Source organism: Neodothiora populina (genome assembly GCF_041146345.1).
Source record: "Neodothiora populina strain CPC 39397 chromosome Unknown canker_contig_3, whole genome shotgun sequence".
NCBI lineage: Eukaryota > Fungi > Ascomycota > Dothideomycetes > Dothideales > Dothioraceae > Neodothiora > Neodothiora populina.
The window spans coordinates 765,708-788,927 of record NW_027191417.1 but is presented as its reverse complement, the minus strand read 5'-3'; the positions used below and the strand labels follow the sequence as shown (position 1 = coordinate 788,927).

The following is a 23,220-nucleotide window of genomic DNA, read 5'->3' as shown; positions in this document are numbered from 1 at the left end:
ATCTTTCACCACTTGACTCGACAGATACAGAATATTCAAGCATTCTACATTACGAAGCACACACAAAATCATAAACACACAGATAGACCTCACTGGAGTTTTTCATATGTGAACACTGATCATGGTCTATATAATGGTAATGTTATTTATCACTGTCTCCATATCAAAACGCCCCAGTCCATATTATAGCACATGACTGCATACAAACAAATGTCAAGGTCACATAACAATAAATTCGTCAAAGTCGTCGGTCGGTCTCTCAACAGAAATCAAAATGAAACACCCCCCATTTAGTTCCTGCCCTTGCCATACCACTCCCTAGGACCCGTGGGGCTCCCACTCGAACTCCTAGATCGCTCCATCTGCATAGACTTGCCGTAGCTAGGGGGCGCAGTCCTCTTGCGCTTACGCTCTCCATAAATGATGCTCGCCACATAAGCAACCCAAACGACTCCAGCAATGACGCCGTACGCGATCTCGCCCGTCCGCGAATTGGCAGACAACTGCAACCCCAACCCGCCGTTGATCATGGCCAGCGTGATCAGGATCCTGCCGAGCCAGATGTGGCCGTAGGACCACACTGTGCGGCGGCTGTGGGTTTTGAAGAACTTGTGGTGCAGGAAGCCCAGGAAGGGCTGGAAGAAGACTAGGATGAAGATCACGATGCCGATGATCGGGTGTGCCTGGTTGAGCTGTGTTTGTCTTTTGTTAGCAAAGGTAAAAGGTTTTCGTTGACCGAGGCAGTATTGCTTACCCCGACGGTGTTTTGCGCGAGGTAGATGCCGAGGCCGAACGCTGCGATGTATACCAAGTATGCGAGGGATTGGAAGATCGCGTGGAACCAAATGAGGCCAGGGAAGCTGAATGATCTGATGCTGATCGATCCGAATGGAAACAGAATCACCCATGCAAGCGCGGCCATAACACCGTGAGCAATCATGACATGTCTAGCTTTGTTAAAGTCGCCGCCGAATGGCACACCATTGCTGTCAAGATTGAACGATGACCCAGATGACCCAGACGACCCAGAGGATGAAGACGAGCTCGAGGAACCGCTTCCACTGTTTCCAGAGCTCGAATCGCAGTAGTTGACACTGTCGTCGTCGTCTCCGTCACTATCGTCGTCGCGCTTGGCTTTGACATACGGCGCAGCAGTTGGCCAGCTTCCGTAGCCCCTGCCGGAGAAACACGAAGCGTACTGGGTCGGTCGAGAAGAAGGCCAAGAGCTAGACCATGCTGTAGGCCAAGCGGTTGGGCAGCCAGAACCGGACGGAGCTGCGATCGTGGATGATGCTGTACGAGAAACACACGACGACGATGCCGCTGCGGAGTTGGAGGCTGTGGCGGCTCCACCTGAGGCAGAGGTAGCAGCGGTACCGCTGGTAAAGGGGTTGATGGAGTCACCACCTCTTGCCTCAGTGAAGTCGAATTGGAAGTCATTATGATTATTGTGCTGGGAAATCGATGCCGAGGGCGAATCGGAGTCGAGTCCGCTACCCGTTCTCGTTGCATATATGAAATTTCCTGACGAGCTTGTGAAGTCCATATCGCCTCCTGACCAGGAGCTACAACTTGAGCCTGATATAGCAAGTAAGTGAATGCTCACGTCAAAGTGAATTGGAGCACTCACATCGGAAGTTAGCGGTCATCACACCATTTGACACTCCTGTCCCATCAAGCAATGTGACTTGTGCCGCAGAATTGTACGTTGGCATTGAGTGCCCAGTCGAAAGACGTGGAGAGAGGGTTACGTTGGTACCGCTAGCATCGGTGTACAACACAAACATCTGAGCGCCAGCCATCTGCGAGCCTTGACCCAACGCCACCCACGAATAACTTGTCGGGGCGCTGATTTGCATGTAGATGTCGCCACTACCAGAGCTTGCAGTGGCGTCTGGTATGTTCAAGGAGAAACACACATTGTCGCTATTGCAAGATTGAGCATATTGTGCGAATGCCACCGACCCTGGACTCGTTAGTGACCACCTATAATGTATGATCATATTGACTTACCTAAAGTCAGTGTAGCCTTCACCACTGCATTGATTAACCTCATTTTACTTAGCAATTGACTACACTCAAGAGTACCTTGGGACACAAAGGGAAAAGAGGAAAGGAAGCAAGTAATCGAAGGTAAGCAGTCACAGGTCTTTTTCAACAGCGCTGGTTCAACGGGGACGAACGAGAGTTCAAATAAAGATCCAGAACTGAAATAAGATGTATAGATACCAACTTTGAGAGGTTAACTTAACGCCCATGAACTTAATATCACCACTTATGGCGCCCAGCGGAGATCTGCGAGGCTGACGACTGCGCCCAGCAGATATTCTTCAGTGAGGACCTGTAGGACAATATTATAGTGCGCATGAGTCTGCTTACCCGGCGGAAGCATGCCTCCATACTACCAGCTAATACAAGGATGGCAGTGCCAATTCCCAGCGCCCAGTAAATGTGTGGTTGGTATACTTGCTGCGGGGATCCGAAGGCCGAGAAACAGATAACAGATACATAAAGTCCGCAGCGACGCGTCACCGCATTGGCATGATTGTTCCATCTTCGCTATCACTCCTTGTTGCTTCCAAGAGTCTGCAAGCTCTTGCGTGAGAATTGAGTATCGGTTGTCTTGAAATCGCATCTCGCTGATTGGTCGTGATCAACGTTTCAGCAGGTCGCGGAGTTGTAAGACAAGTATGCCGAGCGAGTGGAGGCGCAGCAATCAAGCTTGTATGATACTACCAGACTTTGATATCGACCTGCCAATATTTCTAGCTCTAGAAGTCGTTTCGACCTCGCAATAGAGCAATCGCCGTCCACTAATATCGACTCATTTGGTAAAGTGAAGGTCAACTTAAAGGTCTGTTTGAGAAGCTACCACACTTATTGCATAAACGCCGTCTCGTTTTCCCCGCAACTATCATCTGAGCAAAGGCCTCAGGACGCCCAAAGTAAGGCATGGGGTAATGGATCTGCTGGTTTCGCAAACCTCATGTCGTACCATACTGTAAACACATGGGAGTATTAATTCTGTGTTGACTTTGAAATTGTGCAGGGTAAGCAGAGTGGCTCATGCGAAGCTGAGAGTCTTTGGTAAAGTGAATATTATTTCGATTACTTGATCTCCTCTTTCTTTCCTGCAGTACATCCAACCATGGTTTCTACTCGAAGTCAAACAGAGGGGACACAGCCTTCCTCGGCTAGACCAACATCCAGGACTGGAGATGGTTCTGGGCATCAACGCAAGTGGGCGCACACGCCGTCGAACCTCACGATCATATGGCTTGCTGTTTCGCTGCCTTTGGTAATCTGGGATACTGTGTAAGGTCGGCATGTCCTTGCACTGGTCATACTCTAACAGCGCGTCCAGCTACGTCTTCCTTCGTCCTCACAGCATGGCGGGAGGTTCCCTGCAGTGGCCACTCTGGATGCCTTACGAGCTGTATGCGAAAGTCGACTACATTTACGGATGGCCTGCCTACGACAGCCATAACGGTTTCACTGCCGCTCAGGCTTCGTTGAATGTTGTCGAGACTGTTGGATACTTAGCTTATCTATGGATATTGTTTAACCATGGTGAGCAAGAAAAGATTGATGGTCGAGGTGCAGTAAGCCGGAAGTCCATTGGGTGGCTTGCGCGGAGCCAGACCGTGTGCGGTCAGTATGCCGCCTGGGCTGTCTTGATCTTGTACGGCTCGTCTATCATGACGTTGTCAAAGACCGTTCTGTACTGGTTGAACGAGGCATTTGGTGGTTTTGCAAACATAGGTCACAATGACATGTACTCACTTGTCGTTCTCTGGATAATCCCCAAGTAAGCGTGTAGCACGACATTCTTCAGATCGAATGGGCACTGACTTATTACGCAGCGGAGCCTGGATCATTGTGCCATCTTACATGACGTACGTGAGTGGTCAGGAGATACTGCAGGAACTCACCCTTACGTCTGGAGGAGGGAAGAAATATCAATAGACGTGGCTGACAAATAGATCGTGTTGGCTTCACGGATGCACTCCAGCATCCAGCGCTATCCAGATCGTGACCTCGATGGAAATATGCCGGGCATTGCATGCCAGCCTCATCCAAGTCACACTTGAAAGGTCATTCTGGCTACTAGTGGTCCGCGTCTCCATAGATGGTCAATCGTGTAATAGAAAGGCAGCCTCGAATACATGAAGTATACAAGCCAGGACGCTGGATCAATTGTGGAACACGCTTGTATTGATTTTTTCGATACACTTAATCTCCTTGCCATGACTTGTTTCTGGTGTCGACACGATGCTTACTGTCTCTATTGGCGATCAAGCTCTGGATAATGTCTGAAGACACCCATAGAGTATGGCAGTCGCTCTGCACTCTTGAGATAAGTTTTCAGCCATGCCTCTTCTTCAAGGCTTGGATAGAATGTCTCAAATAACAACGGAAATTCAGGGCTTCTGGCTTTCATCTCTTCCGGGAAGGCGAATTTCAGTCCATCAAGAAGCTGCCACAATGTCGTGTCGGCGTATGACAACTTACTGCCGACTAAGTACTTGCCGTTGCCGCTGTCCTTGTTATGCTTGAGCACACGTTCGAAGTAACTGAAGAACTTAGGCATGCGGGTCTCCCTAAAGTCCTTGGACTTCTCCAGGGCGGCCTGTTTTTGTTCTTTTGAATTTGTCAGTCGCGAAGTCGCGAGGAGCATGATTGCACTACAGACCTTCGTAGTATTTTGAGACTGCTACTGGATCTATGCGTGTCTATTAGCGAGGCGTCTCACATCCGCAAAGGTCATAGGAACTAACGATGCGTGTCGTGGCATTCATTGTTCATATCCAAGGCAGTCAAAGCGATCTGATTGATCCACACGCTCTCAATCTCACTTTCACCAGCAAGACCAAGGCGACCGCCCAGGTAGGACATGATGGTGGGCGTCTGATGAATCACCAAAGACTTGCCGTCCTTGCCAGCTTGTCTATGGCGCAGAGCTGGTGGGGCAAAGGCAGGTGGATTGCCCTCTTCGTCACCAAGGCTTCGAGGTGAGCAAGCTGCTTGAACAAGAGCATAGCCATTAAGCCCAGACTCATTAGGGGGGTCCTCGTTCGCTGGATCTGTGAATTCGACGCCAGATGCCTTGAACAACAACCTGATGAACTCTGCACGTCCAGGGATCTGAGGATGATAGAGGAGCTCGTAGTCGACACTCTGAGTTCGCTGACGCTTGGCTTCGTGGGCGGACATTTTTATAGACGCTATCAGTAACGCAATGGTACTTGTGAAAGAGACGGATTGACCAGGTATAGTCACTTTGATCGTGTATTTGTGTATGTGATGCGGAGAACAGTGAAGAGGAGACCAAAGGCACTGTGTCCGGACTTACTGCTAAATCCATATGAGTGTCACGTCAGACCGAAGACCGATGTGGGGAGGTCGCTATCATTATTGAATCGTACTTCGAGCGTTCACAGGATGTGGGACTACGCCGTAAGACGTGGAGCATGATATGCATCGTGTATAGGCAACTATTGCATACGACATTGTAGATTGCATGAGTAAATCTATCATGCTTAACAGGACGAAGATAGAGTACGCCAGAAGCCACCATAAGGTAACGCGGAATACACAGGGTACCTTGAGGTATACCTCAGGGTTGGCCTGCCCAACGACCCGTGTAAGCGTGATCACTCGCTCCGAACACGATACCTAAGAAGGCCCAGTGTTGCCGGTATTGCTCGGATTTACAAGAGCGGAACGGGTAACCTGGAGTGAGTTGGTTTCACCTCAATCTTGATCAATTTTGTCATACGATCTTGACCCACGTGGCAGACCGTTTCTCCAATGAGACCTGTTTCAGCCTTACATCTCATAGTCCAACGTTCGGCGATCGGCGCAGCCACGTGTGAAGGCGTCGAGAGTTCACATTCTAGTCAGCTCGTAGATACGTCGCTACAAGGCGAATTGCATTTGTTGCGTCACAACTAACGGGCATGACTTGGGTCTCCGAGTTCTTCACGGAGGGCTAGAAGCATCACCGAACGCGAGACGTACAGGGACCGTGGCATCATAATATCATAATATAGTATTAGCGCGAGCCTATCTTCGTGCGGACGGAACGACGTAGAGCTCGGCAATGCTGTTGGACCGCCCGAGGTTATGGTACAAAGTGTGGACGTGTAATGCCAGCTATCCGTATCTGCTACGCCACTCAGGGTAAGAGAACCACAATGTTTCCGTGTAAGGATATGACTGCACAAGTACAATCGCAAGGAGGGTGACCCTGTCCGCAGCTTCCTATGACAATTCAGTTCGTTGCACGTGTTTGGTGTCATTGGAAGTCACAGAGAGGGTCGGGCTCTGCGATATTGTACCGCATAGCTACGATGATGACTTGAGGTCGTTGTATGTGGTTATATTGCCTTGGTAACTCCTTTACGCAGTCAGGTCAACAACTGCGGAACGGGTTATTTTCACGATAGCTGACGTAAATCTAGGAAAGTGGACGGAGAAAGGGGTGGAATGAGAACACAAATGTGTTATGTAGCGATCTATGAGATAGGCGATACAATGAGGTACCTCAGATTGTCTTCGATCCACTACCTCGATAATCTACTTGTATGTACGTGACATGCATCGTTTTCGCTACGACTGCAGTACAGACGAGAGCACCTGCCAAGTCTCCTGCCCAAGTCGGATCTCAGCGGTGAATTTGTCTTGGCAAATGGTATATCTCCCATGTTACTTATTTACATCGCTTATTGGTAACTTTTGATTTTGAACTGAATAGCACGACAGGACGCATACAGTCGGCATGGCCTCCGCTTTCCCATATTCTCATGTGGCATGTCCTTGTACGTCCTTGACCGCTAGTGCGGCTCCGACCACCCAGTCAAGGCGTACAAGTTATCAACCACTCTTGGGCGTATCGGGAGCAGAGCCTATAAATTCAACCTTCAACTCGCATGACGCACGAGCGAACTTTTCCCTATATCCGTACGATCATCTCCTATACTGTGATGAGTGTCATCAGATCCGATGTCCAAGGTGTTGGACCGAAGAAGTCGTGAATTGGTATTGTCCGAGCTGTCTCTTCGAAGTTCCAAGTAGCGTTGTCAAAAGTGATGGTAACAGGTAAGGTGAGCTCTGGCGATGTCTATCACCTTCGCATGATACAAAAAACTGATGACAAGTTAGGTGTACCCGCAATTGCTATAATTGTCCTTCGTGCACAGCGCCGCTCTCCACAAATGGATTGGAGTCGCAGTCCAAGGACCACCTGAGTCCCCAGGATACTTCTCAACCCAGCGGCCCTTTTATATTGTCCTGTCCTTGCTGTGACTGGTCTTCACTAGATGTTGGAATCCAACTAAGTAAGCCTACCAAGATAACAGAGCAGTTGCACAGACTACGTGCCCGCCAGGCAAGTCGTCAAGCAACGCAATCGCAATCAGGACAATCTTCAGAGATCACCTTGAAAGTCCCCGGAAGCGCGGAAGAACGTAGCGAAGTCAGTCCTGATCAAGGGCAATTTGCGGCACTAGTAGACTTCTACAAGAATCAGCTCTCGGAGTCTGCTGGTCTCGGCTCGAACTCAATGGCAGGGGCAAGTCTCAGCTCCCCCGACAACCTCGCGAGAATCATGAGCCTCTACGGCGGTCTTTCATATACTGCTCTGAAGAAGTCACGTGAGAAGCCTCAACCGATGCGCGAAGCAATAAGTCCAGCAGAAGGCCTTGTGCTTTCGGAGCCTGAGACTGAGCATGCTCAAAGGATAGAGAAGCTTCGCCAGCAAGGGCACGCAGCAACGGCCAGTCTAGAGCAGCGAAGAACTCATCCTTTTAACTACGAAGCCCAATTCTGCGAGGACCTATGGCCAATAGCAACACTACTGCGTACGCGTCGAAGCAAACGCTGTCGAGTATGCCGACACATCCTAACCAAACCCGAGCCCAAAATCGGGAGCACGAGATACAAAATCCGCCTGCTCGCTCAAAACCACATCCCACGACTGTCCCTGCGTCTCTTCACAAACAGCAGCACGTTCACACCTATCCCATTAGCAGCATTTGCTCTGACCCCACTCGCGCTCAAATCCGCACGAGAGTCAGATTACGAGCGTCTTCGCCCTTCGCTACCAGTGCAGTTCCTCCTCACACTGACCAACCCCCTCTTCGATCCCGTGCGCGTCACGCTCGCCACTCCAGCGATCACGCCCGGGCCCGTAGAGTCTCGTGTGACGATTCTCTGCCCATCCCTCGAGATAGGCGCAGCCGGCGACTTGTGGGACGAAGCCCTCAACGGAACGGGGTCTTCCGCTTCCGCTCAGGCGCAAAGACCGGGATCCAAGGACTCCAACAGGGACGGCGAGGAGCGCCAGCCCGAAGCAGGCAAGGTGTGGGAACGTGGGCGGAACTGGACTACTGTGGTCATGGAGGTCGTGCCGGGGTCTGTGCAGGACTCTCGAGCGGCCAAGTCGAAGCTTGAGACGCCTGGTGAACCTTCATCTTCTACTTCAAATAGAAGTGGGAAGGAAAGCAGCGTAGATGAGGATGTGTTGGAAATACCCGTGTTTGTGCGAGTGGAATGGGAGACGGAGTTGACAGCCGAAGATGCGGCTGCATCTGGAACGGCGAAGGGAACAAAGGAGAGCCGCGAGCTCGCCTTCTGGACTATACTCGGTGCAGGACGGATCGCTGCTTAACCTTAACATTAAGCATAACTTGCCCCTTCCAAAACTCGATCGTCACGATATGGAAACTACGACTTTGTAATCACGTTGGAACAAGGGACACGCGGGTTCTAGGAATGTTGATGGTTTGGTAAAGAATGTCAATATGTGCATAAGCGTTGTTCATTCCCGCTCGCAGTTGTACTCTTGAAGACCCATATGCTCAGAACGCCCAGTGGTTTTGTGACAGAGAAAAAACGCCTGCTACCCGAACATAGTTCCCATTCCCTCGCTAAAACAAGTACACTAAAGCACAGATGCGCCTGATGCTTTGTTAACACACAAGCATCATAACGCGCCTTCCCTTGAGCCCCCTCGCAGATGTCCCGCGCTAGGCTCCCCCATAAAGCCATTCCATGCATGCTTAGTAGGTGAAGCACGGCTCAGGGTAGTTCTTCGATTCAAGCATCTTAACCCCAGGAATCAGGTTGTTGTTCTCATCTCGGCCAAAATCAATGATCAGAATACGACCATCCTGGCTGGTGGATACAATTCGGCGGTAATCGCTCTTAGCAGCCAACATCCAGGAAGTAGTCCACTCGGCGAAACGTCCGAGCAGTTCACCACTGTCGCAATCGTAGACGCGAAGATCGAGATCGTACGAACCGCTCACTACGCGACGGTTCTGCGTGTCAAGGAAAAGCGAGCGTACGAGTTGAGTATGGCCCGTGAATGTCTTAACTTCGGCTCCAGTGGCTACGTCGAATTTATAGGTGATGTGATCGTTGCCTCCAGCGAGAACAAACTTGGCATCATCGCTGAACTCGACGGCGGCAAGACCACGTTCCTTCTGGGGGAACTCGCGGATACTCTCCATCTTCGTGAGGTCCCACAGGCGAGCTACACCATCACCAGAAGCAGAGACCAAGAGGTTACCGCGCAGCTGAACAGCGTTGACAGGTCCACGGTGTCCAGTCAGGGACAGGATGGGTTCAAGGGTGTGGCGATCCCAAACGACAATGGTGCAATCCTTAGAGCAAGAAACAATGTGCTTGGAGTCGAAGGCAACATCAAGGACACCACCTCCGTGGCGCTTCAGGCGGCGGATGGGCTCGAAGGTCTTGATGTCCCAGACAAGAAGGTCGTTGTCACTGGATCCAGTGACCAAGATCTCGTCATCATACTGCAGACACAAAATACTGGCGCTGTGGAAATCTGAAGGGATATGGTAAATTTCATCACCCTCGCGTGTGCCATTGACAGACTCGACAGTGCCGAGCAGCTTGGAAGGCTCGACAGTGCGTAAGCGCTTTGGTCCGGGGGTAGGTCTGACAGTAGGACCTCCGATGACACGCAGACATCTGAAAGTGTTGATATCCCAGACACGGATGGTGCGATCACGAGAGCCGGTGATGATCTTGTCTTCGTCGAATTGGACGCAGTACACGGAGTCGGTGTGACCTGAAAGGTACACAGCCTTACCACCGTTCTCGCCCTTAGCCCAATTCTGATTGATCTTGTTACGGGCATCGTGCATCAACTGCCAAGGCTGGATGGGCTGATCCGGACGACCCATGCCTGTGCCACCGATCTGAATGGGTGCTGGGTCTACGTAGACACGCTTCTCGAACTGTTGGAGATATTGCTCTCTCCAGATGAGGGGGTCGACAGCCAGTGCCGCCCAGCTTCTTGTGACTGCACGGCATTGCTTGAGTGACTTTGCATCCAGATGTGAGAAGACGAGGGTAACAATCTCGGTAGGTAGAGCGGTGACGGGGTCGATCTTCACGGGAGCGACCTTCTCGATATCAATCATGTCAATGTCAGCGCCGGAAGCGAGATCTGCACCGCTATCGGAAGCATTAGGCATGCTGCTGATGGACCTGCGATATGAATCTCTCCTGATCTGGTAATCTGGACGTGACGTTGGCATCGCCACTGCAGCTTGTGGGTTCTGATAGTAGCGTGCACCATTCGTGGCAGCGGCAGCACGTCTCGCAGCCTCGCCACCAAAGTTGTCAGGGGCCATGAAGTGCTGTGCGGTGTAGCGGTGTTGAGCTAGGTGAGGAGGAAGCACAGAGGAACCGACGGCAGAGACTGGAACCGGGTAGTGGTTGCGTTGGGGAATCTCTCCGTTGATGGGTTGAGGTGTGTCGTGGCGTGGCTGCTTCGAGAGAGCGCCAATTCTAGCGGGTAGTCGCGACAGGCCCTGTATGTATGGCATTCCTGCGTTCGATGCCGGAATAGCCAGTATGGTGTTTTCTGATGCGGAAGAAGCTTCCACGCCTTCCATCAGTTCACTTCCACTTGGCCGTCTAGATCTGCCCATGATCGCCCGTGAGATCTTAGTACATCTTTGTGACGTCTTCCTGAAGATGCCGTCCTCCTTCTGGGCCTTGACCTTGGTGCTGCCGCTGGCGCTTGAAGATGCAGACGGGGCACGTTTGAGGGTAGAGCCGTGTCCGTAGTGTCTTTGGTCGTCGCTTTTCCAGTCGATTTGTCTGAATATGCCCGCAGTAGGCGCTCGTCGTGGCGCTTGAAGATCCGGTTGCGCTGTCGTGAGTGCAGCGGCGTTCATGGGTAGCGGTACGGGTGCGGAGGCCGTAGTGGTTCCAGGCTCGGCATACGCAAAAATTGGGGCTCGCTGGGGAAACGGTATGGGGATGGGTGATGTGCTGTTTTGGTTATGTGACGAGAAAGGGTTGCTGAAAATGACTTCCTCGTCAGAGATGGGAGGAATTATGGGCGAAGTCAGAGGCCGCGTTAGCGAACTGTCGGTGGCTCTATCTCCAAAGTACTGTCTGTGCAACGCATGAACACGAGCGAGTGACTCGTCTGCGGAGGCCATGGTTAGTTGTGGTTGTAACTCTGGTCGGGCTGCGAGATGGGTTTGTGTGTCGCGCCGGTTGCTAAGCCGATGTTCCGGGACCAAGCGTCGGATGATGCGTGCGTCGTCTGAAAGAAAAACAAATAAATCCCGTGGAATAGACCAGGAGCGAGAGTCAATTCGTAATGAACAAGCAGAACGAGTGAGTGTGAGGTGTCGTCGACGATGATGACAATCCGAGTGATGTGGTGTTGCGGGGACAAGTGTTGACGTTGACGCTGATGACGAGAGAAGGCACTCGAGCGGGTGACGGTGGAGGTAGAGACAGACTCAGGGTGAGTTGACTCAATACTGAATTGGATTGTATGCTATATGCACGGATTGAAAGAGCGTGTTGGCCGTTTTGAGACCGATATGCGAAGATGCGTGGTAGCAAGAATGGAAAAAAGTCGAAAGGGGAATGAAGGAGATGTTGAGAGATAAAGTATGACGCTTAAACTGCAAAGACCGGGGAAGGAAGTAAGGTAAGGCAAGGTAGGGGTGACTAGCTGCGATTCGATGCGATAAAGCGTTGTCCGACGATATATACCTGCGTCGAAACGCTGAGACGAAAGCTGGGTTGAAGCCTCGCTCGGCCTGCTCGTTTTGGATAGTGTTGGATAGCCTTGTAGCTAAAAAGATCAGGTAAGTTTCGACAGAGAGAGACAATTTAGCGGCCTTTCGCTGGCGCACAAGCAGTTGCAGAGCAGGTGGATGGCGTACTGGGGCGACGAGTACAAGAGCAGCTAAGTTGGGTGGCACAATCGCAACGGGGAGGGAAGAGGGAGACAAAGTGCGAACGTTTCTGCTGGTACGGGTAGCGCGTGAATTTGTCTCGCTGGAACCGCTGTTGGGCTTTGCTGCCGCGTGCGGTACGAGTGTCAGAGTATGATGGTTAGGTCGTCCTGCACAGTCGTTACATCAGCTACGTCTACCTGACTTGGCGCTTTGTACAGTATGTAGGTACCTCACACTACGGGTAGCGGAGAAAAAAAGATTCATGAAGCAAGGTAGTGAAGGACACCAGCACACCGGAAGCACGCAGAGGCGACCTCGAAGATAAGATGCAGCGAGGGCGGCGCGAGAGCCAACCGGTATTGGCCAGCAACTCGCCCTGCCGAATTTGCTTTGCTGACCCGGGCAGAGATGGACTCCTCACACACTTAGTCTTTCACGCCGGCCGCAAATCAACCTGGCGTCCCGTTGCCGTGCTAAACTCAGCCTCTGGGTAGGTGCAGTAGGGTGGTGCATGGTCGAACCAAGCTATTTGTACTCTATTCTCCTGCACTTGTACAGTGCACGATTGCTTGCTCCACTCTGCCTCCTTACATACAACACTGCGGTGTTCCAACTTTTGCGGATTACGAAGAATGTATACAGTACAGTGACCATGTCCGCTGTACTGTACAGTACCTCAAAACTCGCGGTCGAGTACAATAGAACCTTACACAAATCTCTTCGACTCGGAGACGGTGGTCTGCTCCCGATTGCAATCAAAAGGGTGATTTACCTTCAGAGCTCGTAAGTTCATCCTTCAATTTTCCTTCGAAACCTGGTCTGATCGACTGGTGGTGCTCGACCAGCATGAATCGATATTACCTACATTTAAATCCTTTCGCGGTACCTTCGTACCCACTACAGGCAAGAACCAGGTCTTTTCTCACACAGATTGCAAGTCCTAGAATAGTTTTGTCTGCATCAGTCACTTTTTCAGCAACGAATCTGCAAGATTCGGCCTTTGCACACTGTCAGCCTTGCTTCGCAGCATGACCACGGTTTCACAGCGAATTGGGATTTGCTTCGAATGCTCGAATCCATCTTTTTCCTTGGCAACGGTCAACACCGCTAGTCAGTTCGCGTATTAGCGTCTAGCATCCGACCCTCGGTCTTTTGCGCCACTCGCTGCCTTCTTTTGAGACCTCCCTAAGACACGCTTTTATTATTGTTATCATCATCATCATCATCATCATCATCATCATAATCATAGGCACGCAGCTCGGTGCGAGACATTGGCTCCTTTTCGCTTGGCACTCCGACCTGACATAGCTGTCTCACCTCGCCTGCGGCAGTCACATTAAGTGTAGCTGAACTGTGCTCTCGCTTGCACAACACTTGTTTCCAAGACGACCGAACTCTCCGTGACTTCCACGCTTTCTACGCTGCCTTCCACGCTGTCCCAACCCCTATCCGGCAACGCCTGTGACCGTACGATCATTACCCGCGGTCCTTCCCCCACTGATCATCCTCAACCACTGCGGGACTCACGAACCATCCTACCTTGACCAACCATACTGCTGTTGTGTGTTTTCCTCTTCCCATCCTCTGAGCTGCGCTCGACCTCCCGCTTTCCCGAGACCACAGTCGACAAACTCCAATAGCTTCTTTGGACGACCATGGCACACGTGGCTCCGGCTGATGTCTCAGACATTCCCCTTGTCTACCGTCTGTTCTTCCTCTACATCGAGCCTGTTGCGACAGCTGTGGGTGCATACTATGCACACTTCCAGCAGCAGGCTTATCTGCAAATGACTTACACTTCTGCGCAAACTTCGCTGCTCGGGCCTTCAACGCGGGAGAGTATTGTCTTATCGCAGCTTGCCAACATGTACGCTGTCTTTGCTCTAAACGAGGCTTTGGTTCTGCGGTCTACTGCGAACCTGCGTGTCTGGAAGGTCTTCCTCTTCGGTCTCCTCCTCGCAGATTTTGGTCATCTCTACAGTGTTAACAGCGTAGGCTTTGACGTTTACTGGAGATTCTGGGAATGGAACGCAATGTATTGGGGCAATCTAGGCTTTGTCTATGCTGGAGCAACATTTCGCACGGCATTCCTACTAGGATTGGGACTTAAAGCTGCCTCGTCTCACAAGAAGAAGAATTAGCATTGATGAGCTTATTTTCGCGGTATCGCTCCGAACACATCATCTCTGGACTTTGTTGTTGTACTGTCGTAGAGCATGTTCTTCCTCTCGTCTAGTTCTAAAGGGCGGTCATTACGCATAGACTAATATGTTTACGCTCGATATGAATTCTGACGACATTGGGTTTCCAACAGGTGTGTCTGGGCTCCGTTACAGAAGAGCTTCGCTCTGCAATTGCTTGTCGACTATGCTTGGAGTATTTGTCGTACCACGCATGGCTTCCTCATGTATGGCCGTTGTGGAATGAACTCCTGCTCCACGATTCAGAGTTCATCACAAGAAAGCTGCTCATACCACCTCGTAAGACTTCCGATCGGCCCTTCTAGCCGTCTGTAGACTCTCAGCGGCTTCTTCTCTATGCTTCTCATATTCCAGAGCATACTCAGGATTTGCAGGCCTAGACCCTCGTATCTGCTTACGCTGCTGTCCACTCAAGTTGATGAACACAACAGACCCCCTGGATGGCGATTTCATCTCGAGAAAAACGTTGGCAACAACATGCATGGTGATGGGTGAAAGGGCATCACCAGGGTCGCCCACGATTCTCAACGACGCCCCACACTTCACCCGTCGACCTGAACGACTCCCAAGAACGTTTCTCTCAACGCTTCTAAAACGTCGTCGAGCAGCCAACGGAAATATTCCTTATAGATGAATCCGCTCCTAGCGACAGAATATGACGGATAAGGTCTCACAGCAAGCAAAAATTGCATCACGCCCGTTCCATAGAGCAGATAAGCGGTCAATTTATTTCTTTGCTTCGAATCCACATAAGTCTTGAATGTGCCTCTATGATTCATATCTCGTATACCATCCAACTCCTGCTGTCATTACCCCTGCGTCGAGTTTATCCTCCAGATAATCATGGCCCCCGCCAGGGGCCAATGCGCCGCAGGACGCCGACAATGAGATGGTTGCTATGGCAAGCAGACACCCGATCATCGTATCTCACACTTCGCCATATTTTTTGTCGTTGCTTACTCCACAGCAAACCAGCCTCGAGCATGCAGTCAGATCGGAGTCGTAGTATGGATGGTCTGCATTGCACATCCATGTCATGCAGCTGAAGGTGCATTATGTCAGAATTGATTCTCGTGACACCACCTGCCGCCGTTTTTTGTCCCAGATGTATAATAGTAGACCAACGTCGTCCGCACCGCGAAAATTCGAGACCGTCGTTATATCTTCTTATTGGCTCGCGTAACTCGCTGGTCGGCCAAGAACACCTCGGAGAAAGTCGTGGAGGCGATACATGGATACCTTACCTTCCGGATTGACCTGCCTGGGAGAAATTATTTTTCTGCTTGTTTGATCAATAGATAGATCCAGTGTCGTGGATATTGTGTGCAAGAGGGGGGCCATTCCGTTATATTGTCATGCCAATATGTCCCGGTAGGCTTCTATGAAACGTATATTCAAAGTGCAGGTGGCTTACACCACCCTGTAAAGTGTAATCTGCTTTACATGACGCAGGAGGCAAAATGCTAGATGCCAATATCATGTATTCCAAACTTAGTATATTGCACAATGAGTCAATAGAGTGATGTCCATATCGTGAATGAAGTTTTTCGTTGGTTGCTCATGACGAATGAAGCAATGCACCTCACAGTGATACCTTGGAGCTTAAAGTAAGGAGGAATATTGAGCCAACACCCCTCAGGTTATCGCACATTCAACCAAAGCATTATATCATTGAATGTCCACCTCAAGCTTCAATAACAAGCCTGCCCGGCTGGCGCAATGGTAGCGCGTCAGACTTCTAATCTGAAGGCTGTGGGTTCGAGCCCCACGTTGGGTGCTTCCAAGCAAGGTTGCCTAGGTAAGCGGGTTAGATTCCCGCATTAGCCAACATAATTTTTATCGTTTTATTTTTGCTTCTTACTTCTTGACCTAGTTTGCTCTTTGATGAGATCTGTTTGATTAGAGGAGAAACAGGCACATGAGTGGCTGGCCTGTGAGGTTTGTCTTGCTATATGTATAAGCAACCTGATACAATGATATTTTATATGTCTACCGCACAATATCCGGCATTGAAGAGTGATGATATAGTGTGGTGTGCGTGGGTGTGCAACGCAATTGTGGATCTATACTTTTGTATTGGCTCAATTTTACATTTCCCTAATCTTAATCTACCTAAAGATAGTCTGGCCCTGTTTTCTAGCAAGCGAGCGGCATTTGATCAACATTCACAGTGGCATGATTGTTGTAGGTTGCCGATACACGGGAAATTAGACCATATGCCTTTATCAGTCTACTCATCTGCGCCGCTGTGATCAAGGGGCTGTGTAGCTAGCCATCGCGTGTGTTTACCGTAGCTCGTCCACGTAATCGAGCGTCAATCCTATGTTCGCAGTCACCTTCGAACTCCGGTATGATGTTCCGCTGCTATTCTCGCAAGCGGATTTCGTACAGTGCGTTGATGTTGTGTACTGGTGTTTGTCGTCCTCTTAGTCTCCAGCATATTGTATGATGTCGTGACGACAGATCGATTCCGTTTGGCAAGTGTCCAGCTTAGTGTGCTTCAAGCTTTTGGTTCCAATCCGGAAGCTGTATATACCATAGACCCAATAATGTGACCGTCTGCTAGAGGTAAATCTACTGGCGAAGATGCCGGTCAGCTCATCTGTTGTGCATGTTGTGGCACATCCATGAATCTCCGTTCAATCGCTGTTGTCAACACCAGCAAGCTGCCATACTTCCGTGTTCTCTCCTGACTGTGCCAGTACTTTGGCAGTAGGAATCTCATTTGAGTGTAGATGAGCTCCAGCTGCCCGTAAGACTTCGACATTCTCCTTCATCCCAGCACGCGCTGCGAGGAAAAGTGGTGTCCGTCCCGACCTGTTGCGCAAATGTACGCTGGCACCGTCGTTGAGAAATTCGCGAAGTATGTCTACATTTGGGCCTGTGGCAGCAAGATGCTGCGGGGACAATTGTGTCAGCTTGATCGTGTCCAATATCTTTGCAAAGCATCAATCAGCGTGAAGACCAGACATACCATCGGTGTGTTGCCGGAGTAGTCCGCATCGTTGAGAAGCCATCGGGACTCTCTCCTGACAATTTCTCGCACACCCCCTAAATCTCCGTCTTGGATCGCATATCCAAGTGCAGTCAGATTTGATACCTCTGGAGTCAGGTCTCCACTCTTCGGGTGCTCGAAATGAGTCCTCGACGTCTCAGTAAGCTCACCACGGACAGACACTGACATCCACTTTGCGACCACTTGAGGGGTAGCATTGGGAAGCGCGAGCAGGTAGGCCAACTTTGTCAGGGCCGCCTCAGTGGTCATATCCTGACCGAAAACAACCCCGACTCGTCCTAGGATTGTGGCTGGAGCATACAAGGGGCTCACGCTACCACTCAGACACTGCGTGACATTGACAATGACAATACCCCTCTTGACCGCGTCGGCTAGAACCTTGGTCATAATTGAATCAGGACCCCCTGGTGTGTTTCCAGCTCCGAAAGTCTCCAGAACAAGACCTTTCAATCCTTCGGTCTTCAGGAACAAGTCAACCATTTCTGGCTTCATGCCAGGGAAGACCCGCAGACACGCGACATGGGCAGTGTCGAGGTTTGACTGAATACAGAAGGGAGCGGTGTTCTTGTGTCTGTAAACCAAATCCCACTGTACATTCGTCCTCGAGCTGCTGACTGTTGCCAAAGGTGGCATGTTTGGACTCGCAAAAGCGTTAAAGTCATCCGCTGATACTTTCGTTGCTCTATTTCCCCGGAAGAGCTTGAAATTAAAGAACAGACACACTTCTGGGATCATGAAATGACCGGCTATCACCAAAGCTCCAAGAAGGTTATCTTGCGCGTCACTCTGCAACATCATGATGGGTGCTTGAGATCCGGTCAAGATGACTGGCTTGCCAAGGTTCTGGAGCATGTAACTCAGTGCACTGCTGCTATAAGCCAATGAGTCCGTTCCGTGTAGCACCACGAATCCATCGTAGAGTTGGTAATTTCGGTAGATGACACGAGCAATCTGATCCCAGCCTGCGGCATCAATGCTACTACTGTCAAGTAGATTTTCGAATTCGAGAACACTGTAGCGAACTCGTCGTGAATAAGTGCTAAGGGGAGTTCGCAAGCTCTGTACAGCTTTCCGCTTGCCATTGTCATCGATCACGATTTCAAGTGGTTCCGGATATGATCCATCATTGAAAGCTGGTCGGGGGGCAAGTCCGGATTTGAGGAAGCCTGAAGCCTGTGACGGAGGTCAGTAAACACAAAGTCAGTGGAAAATGTGACTTTTACTTACTGGGACCAGGCCATTATCTGAGTGTTGCATGCATATTGTTCCACCTTACGCAACGATAAGTATACTTAGGGTAGAGAAGACGGAGCATGCATACCAGTTATGACAATAAGTACCCTCGACTCGGGGGCCTCCGCCATGATGGGCAATACCACACGATTCACTAATAGGATTCTTCAATACCTTGATTATCGCAATCGATCTCAGACCCAGCTGACGTTCACTTAATTTCGATGAGATGACTAGTGTAGAACAGCACTGTTCTCAGTTCTGCTACGTTCACGTTGACATATAGCAGATGTTTTTATAAAAGCTTTTTCTTTTATATAATGGTCCGTGCATTCATAGGCGATCATGTTGCATGCAACAAGGTCTTGCTACACTGTACTTTTCGTATATCTTCCATGTTATACAGTAGTATCTGTCACACGACAGCGCCAGGCACGAGTGCAGGACTGCCACTTATAAGCTTATTGCAGATCTAAACCTCGTCGTGCTGGTTGGTTCTCTCTAAGTCATGGAGGGAACGGTGGTACACAGTCTAGTAGAAGCAGGCTGTAGTACCTCAATCGGCATCTGTCAGATCATTCAAGTCTGTCGCACTCAGCTCACATTCATTTTGAGTCTGTAGCATTACGTGTATATGTACAGAGAATGTCTTGCTTCTCCAGCAGCAAGGCAATGCTTGAGCCGTCTGTTCACTCGTGGCATTGAGCCATATCATAAGTTCCTCAGCCACTCGATACCATCCTGTCAAAAACAGGTACTCGTGTTATGCAATAAGGCAAGCCTGTCTGCCCTTGAACTTTCTGGAGCATCAATCGCATTCATGCTGGCGGCCTCACAGCTCCTGATATTAGAAGGAATTTCCATGTTCTTGTATTGGAGACCTCTCTCTGAAGTTTTGTGTGAGCTTCTCTACGGAGTGGAGTATCCGATATTCTCACGATTATCGTCAATGACACGGGCATACCTGGTCATACTGTCAGCAATCTTTGAATTTCTTGGACGCTTCGAAGTACTTACTCGAGCATCAGCCTGAAAAACCAAACTTCAAAGTCCTCATTCCTAAGTACTTTGCCGGCCCATTGTCGTCCTTGATCAGCGAGTCGCAAGGCTTGCCCTTTGCCTTCGTCTTCACGGCTGAAGTATCTGACACTTTCGAGCGACTCATCGCCCCTCAAGCTCAAGGGGATGTAATGTACCCACGGTTTAAGCCACTCTTCGTGCCATTCTCTAAATACAGCCATCTTAAACACGAGTGACTTGGACTTGAGGAAAGCATAGAAACGTCCAGAGAAGGCATTTCCGTCAAGATCCAGGAGGTACTTGTATTTCCAAGCGTCTTGTTGGTCCGCGGGTGGCGCAATGTCGAAGAACTCTCGCTGAGCATCGCAATCGCCTGGGTCGCACTGGCCTACATGCGAGAAATGCACGTCAACGATGTCTCGATAGTCCTTGCGTGGCACTTCCGTCGGCTGCCAATCTGGAGCTGATTCGGACATCTTGTTTCTACTGTCGGCGTTCTTGTTGACGAGGATCTTAGCTGTGTCCAGTGCGTTGAGTTTGTGTACGACTTGCTGCCTGTGCTGACGTCGCCATCCACCATCACGACTGAAGCCACCTGTGGTGCTTCCAACCCACCATAATTTATCTATCTTAGCAGTCCAGTCTATCTCCTTCTCCTCAACATAGGCAACCTTACCATACCAGTACCAAGGAGATGGGTAAAGGATGTCTTGGAAGCTACTCATCTTACTCTGTGAGAAAATGGGGAAGAGATCGTGAACTACGTTGAATGCATTGGGTCGATCGAAAAATCCATGGGAGGTAGCAAATGAAGGAGAGTTGCAGACATCGCTGAAAGCAGTATGGTTGTAGATGAAGCCGAGATCTCCCAAAGCGTATGACGTCAAATTATCTCGGGCAGCATCGTCATCCAGCGCTCTGGCGGGACTGTCAGGCGAACAAGACATTCGGGAAGGTATCCATGTGGGCTGATGCGCGAAAACGTTGAAGCGAGTGATCTTGACTTCGTCTACGCGGCGCCCACTGCTCACATCCTTTGGTCTCGGCGAGAACTTGTTCGCAAGTTCTGAACTCGCCATAGCGGCTGGCATGTTGACGTCTCTCGCGCGTGATATGAGCTGAGAGAGCTCATCATGAGGGACCACAACCCGGGGCTCGTCGTGGATATTGAAGGCAAGGTCCATGTCAGGAAGATATTCGATGAACTGCTTCATCATGCCAATCGTGGCTTCTTGTTGCCATTCTTGTCCACCGTGTACATGCGCAGCTTGCCCATTCCGGATAAGGAGAGCAATGAGATTGTTGCCCTCGAAGCCCAAAGCCTCCCGAACTCTGGCCCTTATCGTCTCAGGTTTGAGAGCCCAGAAAGGTAGCAAGGAGTGGTAAATCGTATCATACTCGTCAATCAGTTGTACGCGCTTTTCCTTGGCAAAAGTGAACCACTTGTCAAATTGGGGTGGTGGAGGGATCTGATACCGACGCCTGTATTCAGCGACAGCATCTTCTAAGGTTTTTGATTGTCTCTGCAGCAATGACGTGAATGCTGATTCACTTTCTCTTACAAGCGCATCTATAGGATGCGCTTTGGTACTCGCGATCGATAGGGGACGCAAAACATCGCTTGGAGGATTGCCCAGAGGTCCCATGGGCTGTGTAGAATGGGTTGAGTATGTCGATCCGATAAAAGAACCCCAGAAGCTGAATATCGCAAAACCAGCGATTGATAAGGAGCCGATAGCAACAATGGTGCGCTTCAGCTCCAGCAGCCGTACATCATTGGAGACAGGCGTGTAGAGAACTGCTGCTCTCTCGCTGAGTAGGGCGTAGATACACGAAGCGGATATAAATGTGAACCAGACAGTCGGGAAGTCCTGATTCACGCTGAGCTGTGCAAGCAGGGCGGCCGCAAGCAGGGAAAACGCAACAGGGGATTGGCCTTGGTTGATTATCTGCGATGCGGATACAATTAGCTTTACGGCAAGTGAGCTACGTGTAAGATGTGCTGCTGTGATGCGTTTTGGAGACGCGCAAAGAAACGCCACGGTCTACGTATTATATTGCACGAAAAGGGGACAAGATATGAAGGCATACCGTTGTGACCAGGGTGACGTTAAACATAACATGAACAAGTACCATGACCAATGCACCAAAGACGACCAGAAGCTGCTGGTTAGTCGTGGCCAGCGCTGGGGCATACCTCAAGCGGTAGAAGGTCAAATCCTCGAGGAATAGAGCGCCCAGAAAAAGCGTCATGGTTGATGCCAAAGCTACATCGCGGATGATGAATAGCGACGCTGTTCCACTGGACGACTTGGACCAGTTCGAGGCAGACAATAATTCGTTGACGGCGACAACATTGCCCTTGCTATTCTCTGCCCGGTCTGCTTCGATGTGGGCGTCCTGTAGGAAATCGAAGGCTTCAGCAAGGAGCAATGCCTCACAGCAGCCGAGCGCAAGCACCGCTCCGATCTCCGTTCTTCCTCTCAGTACAATGGCAGCAGATACGGTAAGTAGTAAGAGCAGTCGCCTATTGCCTAATGGTTCGACGTTGGCCCTGTGGGCGAGGGACGGTGAGGTCGCACTTTCCTGTTTATGACGGCCGTTGAACACTTCCATTCTTTGTATAGCGTAGCTTATAGCCGGAACAAGGGCCTTTATGCACATCTCAGTCAGAGTTCTGTATATTGGTATGGGAGTAATTGACCTTTGCCCACCACATGTCCCTGCGGCCAACTGATCTCTCGCAAATGCTTGCCATGGCGAGTAGACCACCAGCAAACCAGGCCAGACTTTGCGCATTAGATGCCGTGACTCGCTGGCCTGACTTGATTCTCAGCTGGGTCAATATACATATGGCCAACCAGGCTATTGCGCTCGTCGTCAGGGAGTGTCTGTTTGATGTTCCCAACTTGGTCGCAATCGCGAGGAGGCATGTGCTGATCGGGAGCACGTAACCTGACCCATGACTGACCTGGCGTATCAGTGAGGATGGAAGAGACAGCATGGCCAAATATCCTATTGGCAATCTGTCACTACTCTGTCCTTGACGAGAGAAAGGACGAGATGCGACGGATTTGTCTACGGTATCTTGCACGGTACAACTTCACAACACTCCAGGACACTCTAGCGCGCGCTGCCAGGCTCGTCATTATTGAATGTTAGGTTATTATGGGGTTGCGCGCGACCGGGGCTGCCAAGCCGCCATTAATCTACTGGCACGCTATCGCAGAGGTACGCTTCAGGCCATCGCACTACTACCATACTACACGATTTTATATGCAAGTACAAGCACTCTAAACCACATGTGTAGAGGATATATACTGCTCATTTCTCTATATACGGCATGCGGCGCATCAACATCTGTGAAGCCAAACTTCAAAGTCAATTTGCCGCGTAGTGTCACTGCTCTCACGATAATGTAGTGCAGCCAGGAAAGTAGTCAGAATCACGGTGAAAGTTATTGATACGATCTAGATGAATAATTGCTTGCTGGTGCCGCAGGTTGGGT

The 23,220-nt window shown here is 50.3% G+C and overlaps 7 protein-coding genes across 9 annotated transcripts; 3 read left to right on the top strand and 4 right to left on the bottom strand.

The window, feature by feature from the left end:
- Positions 1–290: 290 nt before the first annotated feature.
- On the bottom strand, positions 291–2,056 carry AAFC00_004673 (uncharacterized protein; the record flags this gene model as incomplete). 2 transcript variants are annotated; one of them, XM_069344353.1, is made up of 4 exons in its annotated part: positions 291–692; positions 755–1,578; positions 1,631–1,966; positions 2,014–2,056. In XM_069344353.1, the coding sequence occupies 4 exons, from the start codon at positions 2,054–2,056 to the stop codon at positions 291–293; spliced, it is 1,605 nt and encodes a 534-aa protein (XP_069196771.1). The 2 variants fall into 2 exon arrangements, with proteins under 2 accessions (XP_069196771.1, XP_069196772.1); XM_069347777.1 differs by lacking the exon at positions 2,014–2,056 and having other exon boundaries at positions 1,631–2,003.
- A 1,092-nt stretch (positions 2,057–3,148) lies between these two features.
- On the top strand, positions 3,149–3,966 carry AAFC00_004672 (uncharacterized protein; the record flags this gene model as incomplete). The annotated part of the gene is made up of 3 exons (XM_069344352.1): positions 3,149–3,315; positions 3,365–3,808; positions 3,864–3,966. 3 exons carry the CDS (start codon positions 3,149–3,151, stop codon positions 3,964–3,966), a joined length of 714 nt encoding a protein of 237 aa, XP_069196770.1.
- Positions 3,967–4,285: 319 nt separating this feature from the next.
- AAFC00_004671 (uncharacterized protein) lies at positions 4,286–5,214 on the bottom strand (the record flags this gene model as incomplete). The annotated part of the gene is made up of 3 exons (XM_069344351.1): positions 4,286–4,641; positions 4,694–4,723; positions 4,779–5,214. The coding sequence occupies 3 exons, from the start codon at positions 5,212–5,214 to the stop codon at positions 4,286–4,288; spliced, it is 822 nt and encodes a 273-aa protein (XP_069196769.1).
- A 1,567-nt stretch (positions 5,215–6,781) lies between these two features.
- Positions 6,782–8,671, top strand: AAFC00_004670 (uncharacterized protein; the record flags this gene model as incomplete). Its single annotated transcript, XM_069344350.1, has 2 exons — positions 6,782–7,101; positions 7,165–8,671. The coding sequence occupies 2 exons, from the start codon at positions 6,782–6,784 to the stop codon at positions 8,669–8,671; spliced, it is 1,827 nt and encodes a 608-aa protein (XP_069196768.1).
- Positions 8,672–13,897: 5,226 nt separating this feature from the next.
- On the top strand, positions 13,898–14,383 carry AAFC00_004669 (uncharacterized protein; the record flags this gene model as incomplete). The annotated part of the gene is made up of 1 exon (XM_069344349.1): positions 13,898–14,383. One exon carries the CDS (start codon positions 13,898–13,900, stop codon positions 14,381–14,383), a length of 486 nt encoding a protein of 161 aa, XP_069196767.1.
- Positions 14,384–17,082: 2,699 nt separating this feature from the next.
- AAFC00_004668 (uncharacterized protein) lies at positions 17,083–18,823 on the bottom strand (the record flags this gene model as incomplete). The annotated part of the gene is made up of 4 exons (XM_069344348.1): positions 17,083–17,340; positions 17,418–18,632; positions 18,687–18,730; positions 18,781–18,823. 4 exons carry the CDS (start codon positions 18,821–18,823, stop codon positions 17,083–17,085), a joined length of 1,560 nt encoding a protein of 519 aa, XP_069196766.1.
- A 778-nt stretch (positions 18,824–19,601) lies between these two features.
- AAFC00_004667 (uncharacterized protein) lies at positions 19,602–22,716 on the bottom strand (the record flags this gene model as incomplete). 2 transcript variants are annotated; one of them, XM_069344345.1, is made up of 4 exons in its annotated part: positions 19,602–19,656; positions 19,710–21,661; positions 21,804–22,364; positions 22,417–22,716. In XM_069344345.1, the coding sequence occupies 4 exons, from the start codon at positions 22,714–22,716 to the stop codon at positions 19,602–19,604; spliced, it is 2,868 nt and encodes a 955-aa protein (XP_069196764.1). The 2 variants fall into 2 exon arrangements, with proteins under 2 accessions (XP_069196764.1, XP_069196765.1); XM_069344346.1 differs by having other exon boundaries at positions 22,417–22,470.
- Between the last annotated feature and the right edge of the window lie 504 nt (positions 22,717–23,220).